Source organism: Haliaeetus leucocephalus, unplaced genomic scaffold (genome assembly GCF_000737465.1).
Source record: "Haliaeetus leucocephalus isolate CR32 unplaced genomic scaffold, Haliaeetus_leucocephalus-4.0 Scaffold68, whole genome shotgun sequence".
Lineage (NCBI taxonomy): Eukaryota > Metazoa > Chordata > Aves > Accipitriformes > Accipitridae > Haliaeetus > Haliaeetus leucocephalus.
The window spans coordinates 2421000-2435680 of record NW_010972504.1 but is presented as its reverse complement, the minus strand read 5'-3'; the positions used below and the strand labels follow the sequence as shown (position 1 = coordinate 2435680).

At 41.1% G+C, this 14681-nt stretch overlaps 1 protein-coding gene across 2 annotated transcripts; it reads right to left on the bottom strand.

Annotated features, from left to right (window-relative positions):
- Positions 1 to 381: 381 nt before the first annotated feature.
- EIF2D (eukaryotic translation initiation factor 2D) lies at positions 382 to 13948 on the bottom strand. 2 transcript variants are annotated; one of them, XM_010579180.1, is made up of 15 exons: positions 13760 to 13943; positions 12983 to 13066; positions 10746 to 10836; positions 9968 to 10075; positions 9034 to 9323; positions 8720 to 8837; positions 8226 to 8271; positions 7406 to 7509; positions 5366 to 5524; positions 4546 to 4635; positions 4342 to 4437; positions 3259 to 3379; positions 2939 to 3113; positions 2748 to 2832; positions 382 to 449 (listed from the first exon to the last, which is right to left on the bottom strand). In XM_010579180.1, exons 1-14 carry the CDS (start codon positions 13812 to 13814, stop codon positions 2762 to 2764), a joined length of 1608 nt encoding a protein of 535 aa, XP_010577482.1. In that variant the 5' UTR covers positions 13815 to 13943; the 3' UTR covers positions 382 to 449; positions 2748 to 2761. The 2 variants fall into 2 exon arrangements, with proteins under 2 accessions (XP_010577482.1, XP_010577489.1); XM_010579187.1 differs by lacking the exon at positions 382 to 449 and having other exon boundaries at positions 2579 to 2832; positions 13760 to 13948.
- Positions 13949 to 14681: the final 733 nt, after the last annotated feature.

The window sequence follows — 14681 nt, the reverse complement described above, 5'->3', positions numbered from 1 at the left end:
TCTCATGCTGTGCTTCCTCCTGCTAACCCTCCTTGCACTGCTTTCCTACCACTCCTGTCCACGACACACCATTCTCTCCTGCCCTGTGCCACTCTGTACATGTCATGCTCTCCTCCCCTCCCTCCCCAATCGCAATCGGTGCTCTGCCTGCTTGTCCAGGATGGTCACCAGGTTTTGCTCTCTACATGGAGCTAGGAGAGGACATAAGTCTCTCTCCCTCTCTCAGGGCTCCCACGTCTCCAATGCATGCACTGTGCATCCTTCATAAAAATCCTTGAGCTGGAGCCTCGGTTACTGCCATAACTCTAACCAGAGACCCTGATCTTGCTGATGCCATGCAGTGATCACTGAAGGCTCCAGGGATGCCAGTCTGAGAGAGGATGGTCCCCATGTTTACTCTCAGTGCTTTGTACCAAGCACGCTGCACACAGCCAGGTTCAGTCTTCCCTCTGTTTACACAGGACACCACAACAAAGCATAAAGAGAAAATGCAACATTAATACTAGCTAGATTCAGATGGAGCATGTGAAAGGGTTTCATATTGACTTGATGAACAAGTGGCCCTTTGAGCTCACTGTAGACTGCTGTGATCCCACCTGCGTGAAGTGGGAAGGGAGGCAACAGGTTATTGGGTAACAGTTACCACAGAGACAATGTGGAAGAGTCTAAAATTTACCTCAGTGCCTTTTTTTTTTCCTTAGGTGTGAAAACTTTGCATTTTGGGCTAAGGAGGAAGTTGGAAGGGGCTTTTGTTGAGAGGCCTTGTCAGTCCTGTCCCCCTAGTTACCTAAAGTACTGTTGTGATGAGGCTGCTTTTGTCCACAGAGGGACAAGGAACTGTTTTGTTTCTTTCTTGAAGGTGACTGCTTGGGATTTTTTTTTTTTTTTTTTCCAGATTTGTACTTGAGTATGTTTGTTTATAAACTGTAAGAGAGTAAGAGCATCACTTAAAGCCCCTTGGTTTGTATAAATGCCACTTTCTGCAAGCTTAGTTCCAGCTCATGTTTTAGTCAGTAGTATAAAAGGGTTTGCTAACAGGGCTATGGCCTCTGGCACGCGGTGCAGGACAGGCCTCCCAGCTGTACTGTACTCTACACCCAGATGACCTTTACGATGTGGCAGCAGCCCAAATAGAGCAACAATTTTCATGCTCTGGGGCTGTTTGTCCATTTACAAGAATACTTATTACTTCACCATGCACTTGTGAAGTAATTTAAATAACATTTATCTAGTGCTTTGAGTCTTGAAAGCACTGTATAAATACTTCTGTTCAGTCAAGAGGAAGAACACTGTAAAAACTGCCATTGGTTCTGAGAAGTAAGATCCAGATGCTTGTTTTTAAATCCCTTATCTTTCTGGCTAAAAGTTGTAAAGATTTCTTTTTTCTTGTTGTTTTCTACTAGAGTTTTGGTGACTGTCTCCCTCTTCCTTCCTGGAACCCAGCATGTCTTTGACATTTTGTAGAAGGCATGGCTTCTTATGCAATTACCGTGAATGCTGCTGAAAACCTCCTGCAAAGAGGAGGGCTGTTTCTTTTGTTTTGATGAGATATGGGGCATTTGAAGAATTGGTAGATCTTGAAACTCAAATTCTCAATGGTCAGTTGAGCTGTGGCTAGGATAGAAGTATTGGCCCCTTCTTTAAGCGCAAAATACTGTTGGCAGTGCCTTTGGTTAGTATATTGTCTTGCCTAGTTCGTGTGAATTTATTTTTCATGTCTATTGTAAAACATGTAAAATAATGTGTATAGAATGGAATAGTAAAGCTTCTATGGCAAAGTGAAATGCATTTTTGCAATGCTGTAATTTATTTTTACTACTCCCCAGTAATTCTATGGCATTTTTAAAAAATGTCTCACTTCCAGCTTTTTTGAAGGTTCTGAAACTACTTGTTCATATGCAGACAATGTAAAAGACAATGATAATAAAACTGTCAGTAAAGAAATCTCTTTAACTTCCTTTTCTGGCGCCCTCCTATGGAACTTTCATGTATTAAGTCTAAAGGGAAAATACAGGAATCCTTCCTAGAAGTTAATTTAAATTTCTTAACCCTACTGTAAAGTGTTTAAGCTTCAGCTAAAGAAACAGGTACGGAACATCTACCCCTGTGAAACCTGACCAAAGTATTCCATAATCGTCTCTTAATATTTTAGCTGGATTTGACAGAACTGCTACCCATGTCTACCTGTGATAAATTACAGTTAATGTCATACATTAAAATGTATTTATTATATATAAAAGTAATATAAACCATAAAAATCCAGCTAACAGAGTTCATTCTCAGTGCTGAAATGTCTGATACTAATACCTGGAAATGTTTAAAAGGATAAAATCTAAAACCAAATGGGTTTTACTTCTGACATACACAACCTATGGCACAACACACTGGACTGTTCTAGAACAATGTGTTGGAATATACTTGCTTACATTTCAGCGGAGGTTCTACTACCATGCCTCTTGCTTTGCATCTTTTAGCAAAATATTAAACTAGCCAAAAGCCACTGTAGCCAGAAAACCAGTGCACCATTAGGAAGTTCTAGAAAAATACATGGAAGAGGATGATGCTAGGGGTTTTATTCAGCTTTTTATTTTTATGAAAAATGGACAGCTGGAGCAATATTATTATTTGGGTGAATCCTAGACCTTGTAAACATCCAGGACTCATTTTTGAATGAATAGGGCCTGTACATTATCCTTGATTTGTTGGCAGAACACTTCTATAAATAATGAGATCTGAGTAATTCTTACAGTAGATTTTTCTCTTACTTCCTCCGGCCAAGCTTTGGAGCCTTCTCAAGGCCTTGAATATATTTCCGAGGTAGCTGGTATTCTTCTGCAACATAACCAAGAGTTCACTTCAGGTAAATATTCAGAGCTCAAGAATTAAAATCTGTTATCTTGCTGTAACCAGTCCCAGCCCAGTTCCAGAATTGACTTACCTAGCAGCATCTTGGCCAGATGATGGATTTGGTTGCCTTGGATCTGGACCTGAACTCTGTCTTTTGTTCCTGGTACTGGGGTGATGGTGGCACTGGCTTGTACTTTCTGTTGCAGAATGTTGGCCACACACTGTGGGTCTAGACCATACAGCTCAAGGTTCTTGATAATTGTCACCTACAGGTTTTAATAATTATTGCAAACATCACTGCTGTAGGTATTAGCAAGTCATGTCTCATTCATCCCAGAAAAACGAGCTGCCAAAGCTGCTCTCAGAATCTGGGCTTCTGCTCAAACCCCATAATTTTAGTTTTCTTTTTACCTTTTTATTTGATGATCTCTGTGCTATGGTTATGTCAATGGCCTCAATATTTCCTTTCCTCACAATAGGTTCTTGTCCAAAAAATGTTACCTGGTGTAAGGGCTGCAGTCGTTCAAGGCACCTGAACAAAGTTTATACATCCAATTAGTCTATACAGTACTGCAAGGCTGATGTTAACTCTGCTTTTCCACTGCAGCCTCTCACAAGTTTTTGAGACTACATGAAAGCCAAGATTCTACATGTGAGAAAAATTTGTATCTTAAGAAGATAATGCATGATGATCTCATGCAAAGATTTGCATCCTAGCTATTATTTAAAGAAAGGGACTGACTAAAAAGAAAGCTAGTCTGACTTGCAAAAATTATAGCTTAGACTGTTACTGGTAAAATTTTATAAATTGGGTCTTGTAGAGGAAAACCTTCTTTAATTTTGTCTTTAAGCTATTGTTCAGTTGTATTGTTCACAGATAGGTGAAGCAACTTCAGTTTAAATTTCAGCATAAACTGTGTTACTGTCCCATGAGCAAACTTGGCTTCAGAAATAAACGAAGCTGCTGGAGGTGCTGTGGAAGCACTGTGTGAGGAAGAAGCTCAAGGCAAGAAACACATTGGGGATATTTAGGCAAAGTTTTTCAGTATATGGAAGCAATGGTCTTGTGTCAGATACTCAGGCCTCTTGGATCTAGAAGGTGGGTTTAGGTTGTAAATGCAGAAGTTGTCCTGCACATAAAGAGCAGGATGATGAGCATGGCCTAAAAAAGGCGTGTTCAGCTATCTATTGAAAAGGATAGCTTTATAAATATGTACATACAGATTATACACAAAACCAGGCACTTTTTCTTTAGGAAGCTTTCCCTAGTAAGTAAGTGGTTAGCAGGTAAACGAAAAAACCCTAATGACAACAGTTAATGCTAGGTGCTTGTTAAGTGGTGGAGAATGAGAGATCCTTCAAGTGAAGGTCTCTGGATATTTTTTGTTGTATTACCAATAGGAAGTTACAAGTTGGGTAGCTCCAATAACATGTGGCTTTGAGTTGCATGCTATAATCTGTGTAATACTGAAACGCTACATTGGGAAAAGTCACCTGCTCAAGAGGTCATCCCATCTAAGTTTTGAGATTTCATCTTGTTCTGATTTATCTAACAGGCAGTCGCACAGAATGGCATTCACCTTTACAAAGCTACAAAACAAAAACACACGTTAGTTAGAAGCTAACAAGTTCACTTTTTTCCTCTAACTTCAGCATCTCCTGCGGAAGCAGGGTAGGACAACTTCCATGTCTACTTACTTTTTGTTTGTTTCATCAACCAACTCATTAGTCTTCACATAGTTAATGATGATGTTTCTCACCTCACTGCTTGAGAGGATGCTGCCTTTTCTAAAGGGAAGGAAAACTTTTTCACTTACTACTTTAAGTTGTTAGGTGTTGGGTTCTGTCGCTAAGACAGAAGACACCAACTACCCTGACAACATTTGGTAGCAACAGCTCAATATTGAAACACATCTGCTAGGGAGTGATTTCTTATTACACCTCAGCTGCTGTATACCAGATAAAAGGCTCACAGCAGTAATTACAGAGACTCTAAAACTCTTGGTTCTGGGAACCTAGTTTGGGAGGATGACCCTAATGGCACCCCTAACTTCAGGGGACAGTGGATAATGTACAAAAGTGCTCAGCTGGAGAAAGGCTGCCACCGAGTGCTATCTAAACTACATCAAAACAGACAAGATTAGGGCACAAGGAGGCAAGTGAGTTCTTTAAATTATCTGAGCATCCTCTTTTCAGTAAACCATACTGTAGGTGGGCAGAATATGCCTTACCCAATGGCAAATTAAGACAATCCAAGTAAAATATATCAGTTTTGACACTTGAGCTATCACCTCCTTAGCTGTGGGAGAAGTGACGTGAGTACTTGCTGAATGCAGTTGTCACAGCCTCTTCTCTTTCTTCCCTTTGTGAAGCAATGAATGTATTCTTGATTCCCATCACCTTTCCTGACAGCATTGCAGGGCCCTCCGATAAGGGCTAACAAAATGGTAGTAGTATAGGTTTGTTAGTCTCTCTCTTTGCGTAACAATGGGGTTTTTTGTACTTTTCTAGTGCTTACCTGTGTCCAGATTCCTGAAAGAGTGGGATCATTTTTGTTGAGACCCCATAAAGCGGAATGATTTCAGGAGCATGGTACACTTTTTCTCTGTCTTCACTCTTGCTGTCTTGGGCAGCAGAGGCTGAAGAAAATCCTTCGGGTACTGCAAATGCTTTAATGCTGAAACGAGAATTATTTGGCATGAGTGAAAGGGATTGAAACTTAGCACTTCCATTTCACTGAGAAACTAAAACCTAGCAGAGTTGCACAAAAAGCTTTCTGGTCTGTTGTATGGTATGTCAGTTCCTCCAAATGCATTCCATTGCAGTGGGGGGCCTGTGTCTCTGGATTAAAGAACACGGTGAAAGAACAGTATTTTGAAGCATTAGCTACAATTACTAAATTTGTCCTTGTACACATTTCAAAGAAGATACACATAAATAAGCACCTTAACTCAGCTGATATTAAATACTTTTCGCTCTAAGTAAAGCCCTATATGATGGGAAAAAGTTAATCTCTCCACCTATTCTAGGCATATTTGATTCTCATAATTAAAGACAACTGCCATAATTCAAAGGGTGCTGCCCCATTCCATAGAATTGCTAGAATTAAATTAAAAAAACCCAACTGTACTCTCCACAAATGTACAATGATTCTTTAGGGGTCACTGAAAAAAGGCAATTCCTGAAGAGAGGGGTAGGAACTGTATCACTGCAGGAGCTGGAGTCTCATTTCATTGACCAGAGCTGCAGATTCTATGCTCGCAGGCAAGAGAATTGACAAACTGAGTTTGAGTATGCCTGTCTCCTAATGATAAGGCCAAGTTTAATGAGAGAAAAGTTAATGCAAAAAGTCAAAGTAATTCTGCTTCTTTCCAAATGCAGAAGATATGCTTCTATCTACAGAAATATTCTCCACTCCATTAGTTGCCAAGGAGACTTTACAGAAGAGGAAGCCTCAGGCGCGCTGGGAAATTTCAAGAGAGAGATAATGTGCCAATATGCAGAAGGAACAAGTAGGATGTTCTTGATGTGAGGTATCTGCTAAACCTTAGAAAGATAATAGAAACACCAATAAAGGAATTGGGTAATAAGTAACTGAAAGGGTAAGAGTATTTCTGCAAATCAATATGTGTAATGGAAAACAGGAATATTTTTTTTTTTAGATTATAACTTTGGCTTCTGATTTTGCAAAGTGCTTGATTTGATCCTGTATGACATTCTGAGACTGTAGTTTCATGAGCATTTATTCATCAGCAGTCATCTTTTTACTAGAGTTATTGTTTAGACAGGTAAGTTCACTTCAAAGCTGAACAATGAGTTGTCCCAGCACATAGATGGAATGGAGAGAGGGAGACCTGCTTAAACTTGGAGGGCATAAAACAGTCATACCATTATAGTCACTGTTAAATAGATGGAAAACTGCCTGGTGGGTTTCAAAGCTTCTCGCCTCCCTTCCCCAACAACAACAAACTCGCGCAAACTATCAAGGCACTGTCAAAGGAATGTACTTTTTAGTGACTGCTAACAGGCTTGATACTGTAACTCTTTTATTAGTATCCAAACTGGATGCCAGAAATTGTCATTCTAACACTGCAACAAATTTGCAATTAATTGAATCCTCCTTAAGGTTTTCAAAGCCATTTCTATGGAAAATTTGTACATCCACTACAAGGATAAAGAGCCATGTGCAACTTTCAGATCATTTAACAGTACTTTTTAATCTTAAGTTCTATGGAAGAATGCACAACTGACAAGAAAGGCAAGGCGGAGATCACAACACTGTCATTAGACTTTAAGCATGCTCAGTGCCACTGAGTAAAGAAGGAAGAATATAGTTTACCTGGAAGAACTTCACAAGAGCAGGAAACATAAGCAATGTTGTACAGAAGCAGGGTATAAAACCCCTCCATAGCACACTAAGATTAGGAAATGAGGGCTGCTACAGCTATTCAGAACAGGAATTCAAGTAGAGTATAGGTAATAGAGCTGGAAGTAGCAGATTCCACTCCCTTCTTTCAGAGACTACCAGCTCTTTTAAAGACTACAATAGTCTACATACTCTGGATGTTTCCAGTCCACTTCCACGATGCTCTCCACACCTTTGTTCAGCTCCTTCACTTGTAAGATCTTCTGGTGCTGCATACATTGCAGGAATTTAGAGAACTGAAGGAAACAACAATCAGAAATGTGGAGTCAAGCATTTAAAATTCCTGTTCATGTGTTTCTGACCGCCCTAAAGTTACTTGCTAAATCAGAAAAACCTCTTAAAAAAAAAAAAAACAAAACCAAAACAACCCCCCACCACCACCTTTGCTTCTCTAAACACAGCAATTGCTAAGGAGCAGTGAGTACCTCTGTCTGGCTCTAAAACAGAGTAAAAGCAAGCGTTCCTTTTGTAGGTCTGCCATCTGTTTGTTCTGCGACTTTCTTAGCCAAATCACAGTACATCTCACGTGAATTACTGGGAGATCTTTGGCAATACACTTTGTCTTTCCTTGTCATCTACACAACAGGGACAATATTGTCTCTTTTCTCTTCATTTTTGTTCATTAACAGCTTTAGAAAACGAATGGCCTCTTCTTGCAATTGCACTGTCCAACAAGATCAGAACCCTTTAATAGCTATCGCAGTATATAGTGGCAGATAGCATCAGCTGCATTCAAAGCAGATCAATGCTCATGTTTTCAGGACAATGACTTTTCTCCCTGGATCCCACAGGAGAAGAGAGTTGAGAAAAAGAAGTTGGCTTTTAATAACAGCTTCTAGGCTTTTTGTTTATGATTGTTTTACTAACACTTGAACAATTACAAGTTCAAACTTTTTCTCTCCTTCCATACCTTATTTAAATTAATGCAAAAAAAATGACAGAAAAATCTCACCTTCTTGTAGCTTGATTTCTTTATGTCCAATTGTTGTCCAGCAGGGCTATAAATGGATTTTTTAAAAGTTCTTTAGTTATAAGTCACCCTTCATTTCTTCTTAAATCTTGCTACTTATGCTAGAAGTTTCTTAACAGCGGAAATACAAATCATACAGAGAAAGAATTACTTCAAACAAGCTAACAAATAGAATATGATGGTGAAACTAGTGCTAATGTTCCTATGGATAGGCAAACAGCCATTTAAGTGACTAAATGATCTTGAAACAAACGTCAGCCAACTCAAGTTAGCTACCAAGTGCATATCCTGCTCTGGACAATCCTCACATCAAAGCATTTGATGTAAGAAGTGAGTGTAATCTCAGGTAACCTTAGATAAGGACTGAATTTTATTTTTGAGTCAAAAACTTCATCCTAAATATCACACTTGATCTCCACAGTTTTAAAGACAAAACCCCAGCATGCAAATCCAAAGACAATCTTCTTACCACATACCAGCATGAGAACATATGGCTGCGTAGAAACGTGCTGGTGAGCAGAGGGAGATCTGACTTCTTTACTTTGCATTTTAAGGCATGAAAAAAACACTGATTAAATAATGCATCCATTTGCTCTGCAGGGAAAAAAAAGGACAAGCCGTGAGTAGTCTGTCTTTCAGAACACAGCATGCAGTTCCTTCAGACCACACAGAACTGTCTCTACCTCATTCTCACAGTGAGCTGTCTAGAATGCACGGTAATCTAGGTTGTGGGTACGGGCTTCAGCAAACCAAAGGGACATAGTTTGGTTTCATTTGTGTGCAAAAATACCTTGTGGAGTCCTACTGTCTTCAGCTTCCTGCTGAACCTCTGTGTTGGCGTCTTCAGCTGTTTCTGCAGCTCTGTTCTCATCGAGTTCCTCCTTTCCCAACAGTATTGTACAACTGTCTCGCCCCTTCAGGCTCAAATCACCAATGTCCACATGCTGCAATGGGTCAGTGGAGAAGCTGATGACAGGCTCTTTCCCCTCCATCTCTTCCTCATCTTCAGCACTCTCCTTTTCAGCAGAATCTGTTACCAAGGGAGCTAAAGTAGGAGGATAAGATTTGTCACCATATTCCCTAGAAAAGGAAGAAAAAGCATAACATAGCTTTCTGTTTACTGCTTCGAAACCCACAGGACAATGAACAAATGTCACCATGATAAAAGGCACTGGCAGCTGCATGGATCTTTTTCCACATTCTCAAAAACATAAAATTTATTTTTAACTCATCTTTCTCCATAAACTCCATGTTCCCCCCATGAATCTTAAGTTAAAACCGAGCAGACTAGTTGAATCCAAATGCAGAGCAACTCATTTATTTGGTTGAGACTGGCACAGTTGACCGTTTTTAAGCAAAAGTCATTCAAAGTTCACTTTTGATAGAACAAGATTTTCTAAAATCAGAGTAACAGGGATGTTCTAGCTTCATTTCTATAATAATTACACTCAGGTTGAAGGAACTGAATCAAATGAGTAATTTTATAGATCTATTTCCGATGTGTATATAATGGATATATGTCAGGATAGACACCCGCTTCTGTCAGAAATATGTAGCCATCAAAACCACGTAGCCGAAACCTTAATGATGGTCATATCTAAACTGTACCCAAATAACTCAATATGTTGAACTAACAGATTAAACTTACTGGGGCACAGATGTTGGTTTTAGTAAACACATGAGACTTGTTACACATTTTACCAAATGCCTGGCAATATACCCACCAGAGGTGATCCATGTAAGTGTGCAACACAGCAAAGCCCTTCCCTTTCATTCCAGCAGCCAGCATCTCCGCAGTGGACATAGTGGCAACTGCAACTGCTACTGGAGCTCTGGGAAAAGAAGGGAGTCTTACAGCACACATACACTGTACTACTTAGACAAAGACAGACTGAGCCATTGTGATATACCGAATTTCTCTTGCAATGTCCTTGTTCTTTACCACCTGCATTTTTTAAAGCACCTAGGTATTTTCTGGTTTTGTACCATCTTTCTGGTATGTAAAGTCTTCCAAAGAATCCCAAGGATATGTGCAGCTGTGATACTGAAGTGAAGGCTGTGCAGTGATGCATTCTTTGCTTTAATAAACTACAAGAAGCATATGCACTGCCAAAAGAGACTAGCAGTGGGGAAAAAAACCAACAGCTTTAGCACTGCTCCCTCAATCTGAATTTCCACATGGGCAAAAAGACAACTGTGTAGAATACAATCTTTTGTTAAAAAAAGTTACTCTTTCAAAACAAATCTACCAGTTGTGCCCCCACAGGTCCAAAAGAACCAATTTGCAAAGCTGTCTGCCCGAGCTCAAATATATCCTAACTCAGAAACTTCAGTGGATTTTTTTTTCTGCTGTATTTTCCATTGTTTAGGCCCACAGCGCATCAAATGCACAAGAACAATTCTGCTTTTATTTCCTCAAAACCCCCAGAGTCGTCCTGTAAAAAATAGCTTCATTTCATTTTTAGTTTCTAAGAAAAGGTATGAATAAAGAATCCTCTGTACCTGTTTCCCAAGAGGGTGACAGCACAGAGCGTGCCCCGTTCTACTTGAGGAAAGCCAGAAGATGGCACTACAACTCCTGGCAGCATCAGATCTGAAGAAAAGAATAAAGCACATCCATTTCTCAATGAAAGACTCAGCCACTACCTCCTCCACCCCCATCCCTCCTGTTACTCAGCAAAAACACAAGCCTGTTAATAGCTGAGCACATGCCAGATAAAACATGATTCTCTGTTTCTCCTAGTAAGGCAGCACATCTTGCTACCACCCTGTGGAGTAAAGGATCCAGCTCACAAGGGTGCTGGGCACATCCCAAAAAACTGCAGAGGAGCTAAGCATGCTCAGCCCCTTGCATTGTCAGGCCCAAAGGGAGTACTGTTTTTAACAGAAAGATACGAGCTCCCAGCCTAGACAGCATTACTCTTCATTAATGACATGGAAAAAGAAAGGAACAAGGAGATATGTCTGAAATGACCCTTCACTCTTGCTGTCCCAGGGGCAGGTTATCCCAGTAGCTCTCTCCCTGAAGAGAGAATTGCCTAAAATTTGCCACTGCCGACCCAACCCTCCTGATCTGACACAATAGCTGCTTGCACTCAGCTGTAAACTCTCCTTAGCATGAGGAAGCAGCCTTAACCATCTCCTTGCTAATCTGGACAGAAACAGTACAACTTGTTGTGTGCTTCCTTCTGCTTTCCATACCTGGGATGAATAGACCGGCATGCGAGTAAAGAACAGTCTTCCATGCCGCACGTATGGCACCACGTCATCACCAAATTACTTAAAGAGCATCTGCTCTCCCTTATAGCAGCTGTAATTGTCTAGAGCTTGCAGTCTCATAGACTGACCTGTGTTCCATGGTTTGGTTTTGAAGGCATCTCACTTTTTTCTCAGCATCATAGATTTAATGTGTATGCTGAAGAAGCCAACAATATTTTTCCTCCCATTCACTGTCACAACTACTTTCAGCAAATCTAGAATGAACTCTGCAATTGCAATCAAGGCTCCACATCTCTGAGGACAGAAATCACATAAACACCTTAACGTGACAAGGTAAGTAGCATGTGTATATTATGTAAATAACCAGGGCAGACAGTAAATATTTGAATTCACGGATAGCACTACTTTGATGCTCCTCTTTGTAACTGAATGGTCCCTAAATCTGCTCCCTCCCTCCACGTCTGCAGCACTGGATAGTCTCATGCCTTTCCTCTTCTTTCTGAGATGTGGCTCTACCTCTCCTCTCTGCCTTTGTTGGCCATTGTCTCCGTGGCCAGCTTCTTATCTTTGGATCGTACCCAGAGGTAGTCTGGTTGCCATGGGAGATGAATGACCCGCAGCCCTCTTTCATCAATTAGCCCTCTTCCTCCATTAGCAAGACTTTTTCTTCCCAGAAACTAGGTCACTACAAGCCAGCAGCAAGGCTTGCTCAGATGTCTATCACAGCTACACATTCAAGCCCTTTATTTCCCCAAAAGCAAACAAAGTAAACAGAGAGACTTGAGTTCTACTTTAGATACTGTGTAATGGAAAAAAGACATCTCTTCCTACACATACACTTCCATTTACAGACTAAGGCCGCAGTGGCTGCAATTTAATCTTTTTCTGGTTGAGCAGTTCAGCAATTTAAAGTTTATAAAGACCTGATTCTCATGAGTCTGAACTGCGTCCAAAGCAGGTTCCAGAAAATAGAATCCTTTCTTTTTAGTCTTGATCCATAATTAGGTGGTAGAGCCAGTAGTCCAGGAATTCAAATCCAACCTCACCTGCACAATTCACCATTTACCTGACAGCGATTACAATTGTAGGTTCCAATATAAACTCACTTCTTATCCATAGGATAAGCTAGTTCACCTCTGAATTGACAGGAAGCAGGGTGGCAGCAAAGAAACTCAGCTGCTCAAGGAAAGTTACAGAAAAGACAGACCAATGACGCAGGCAGTTCTGTGTCCCAATTCAGAGTTGCTTATCACCCTGAGAAGACATTTCCAAGTCTGAGACTCCCACATTGAACAGGTTACTGCATTTAAAAAGCTTGACCTGCTTTGTTTCATTCACAGACTTTTTTACAGCTAATTTATTTTCCTTTTTAGGACATCACCATGAATTACTTTTGAGTACTTATTCTTTATATTTTTTTGTTTCAGGTACATTTTTGCCACTGGGCAAGATAACATCAAAGAAGCCCTGAAGGCAACTCCTTTTTGCAGTGCAATGTGACAAAGTTCTAGTCCTCTTACCTGCTCCTCCTGCTAGTTTCTGTAGCACAGGGGGCCATGTTGAAAAAGCAGGGAGAAGATCTGGGTAGACCCACAGAGTGTACACTGTCCCAAAACAGAACCAAATTTAAAGATGCATCATTAAAAACTTCTCTAGCTGTTGCTTCTTCCCATCTTTAAGACTAAGCAGTACAATACTAACCACAACTAAGCACTCCCCTGTTACTCAGGTAATCAAGAAATCTGAAGTCAGAACAACCCTACAGTAATTAGTAGATGTGATGGAGAAAAATAAACTGCTAGTTAATTCAAGCCCCTGTGAATTATTATAAAGGATATAGATAAATGTTTGCATTATTTTCCTTAAATCAAGGACACTTGGCACTAAAATGCTACTCCAACAGGGGGGAATTGCTGGGTATGGGAAAAATAAAAGCATAGAATATCAGAGCAATTCATTGCCTAATTCCAGGGCTGCTTGGAAGTGGACATCATGCTTCTTGGAATTACACCTCGCAGTGGACAAAAGAGAGAAAAGGGGCTAAGATGCTAAACTATGACTTAGAAACCAGGAAACAAGTCTTTTAACCTCTGAGCATGTCAGTTGCCTTTTTGCAGAAAGAATCCAGAAATGCCACCGATGTCTCAAAGGTGCTGGCAGAATAAATGCGCTAAAGATTATGAAATATACCGATACAATAGTGATAGGTACTTAAGACAGAGACAAGGAAATCTTCTGGGGAAAGGCGGGTGCCCAGTAAGTACAGAGGGAGGATTATTCTAGTCCACTGCCCATACCTGTTGGATACAGAGCTTTCTCAATTTCAAACAGTATTGGGTTCCTGTTATTCATGTAAACAGTGACGGCCTCCCCTTTGTGAGAGTATATTTTGATGACATTAAGCTCTTCCTTGTTTGGAATAAACTCAGTCAATTGTTCAGCACTAAGGTTAGGAAAAGCTGCCGCAACATCAGTTCGTAGTTTTCTCCTGTAATGATAAAGTTGTAAGCGTGTTACAAAGCTGTCTAGACCATGCCTCAAAATAATTCCTAGATCAGTAATTACTATTTTGTTGGCTGTTCACACAATTCCCACTTTTTCACAGAAGATAATCTGAAGCATTTGTGTCTGGTTTTACAAATGAGATAGTTGCGTGCTGGAAGAATACCGGGAAAAGTCCAAATATGCTGGCCCTGCTCGTATTCTTCCTTAAACACCCGCTTACAGCTCCTGTTGCTGTCTTCGCCCCCGTTTCGCACTGTGGTTTCACTACTGCTCTGAGCTCCTGAGCGCAGATCTGGGGGTGTCAGGCTCGCTCGGCCCAGCCTGTCGCCTACAGCCTCCCGCAGCTCCAGCACGGAGGAGCAGGGGTGCAGCCAGATTTCCCTCTCCCCCCATTTTTAATTGACGTTTAAGACACGGTGACCGGCACAAGGTGGGTTTGCGTGGCCATTCACGGATCGGCAAGCCGGCCTAGCACGGCTATGCGAGAACATAAAAGTAAAGAAGGATCAGCTAGGCCTGGACGAAACCGTTCATTTAAGCCTAGTTTAAGGAGGGCAGCACCTTCAAGCGTTCGAGTTTACCACACGAACCAGGCGAAAGCAGCCGCAGCTCCCCGCCTGCCCCGGGCCGCCCCCCCGCCTCTCCGCGGGGGCAGAGCCGCTGCCCTCACCCGAGACCGACGCCTGACGGCGACTGCAGGCCGGCACCGCCGCG

Excerpts from the sequence above, each read along its gene's own strand:
- EIF2D (XM_010579187.1), bottom strand. The coding sequence starts at position 13,814 with ATGAATAACAGGAACCCAATACTGTTTGAAATTGAGAAAGCTCTGTAT. Across the intron at positions 13,067-13,759 it reads GAAAGCTCTGTATCCAACAG|TGTACACTCTGTGGGTCTAC; the intron begins GTATGGGCAGTG and ends GTTTTGGGACAG. Across the intron at positions 4,636-5,365 it reads TTTCAGGAATCTGGACACAG|AAAAGGCAGCATCCTCTCAA; the intron begins GTAAGCACTAGA and ends CCTTCCCTTTAG.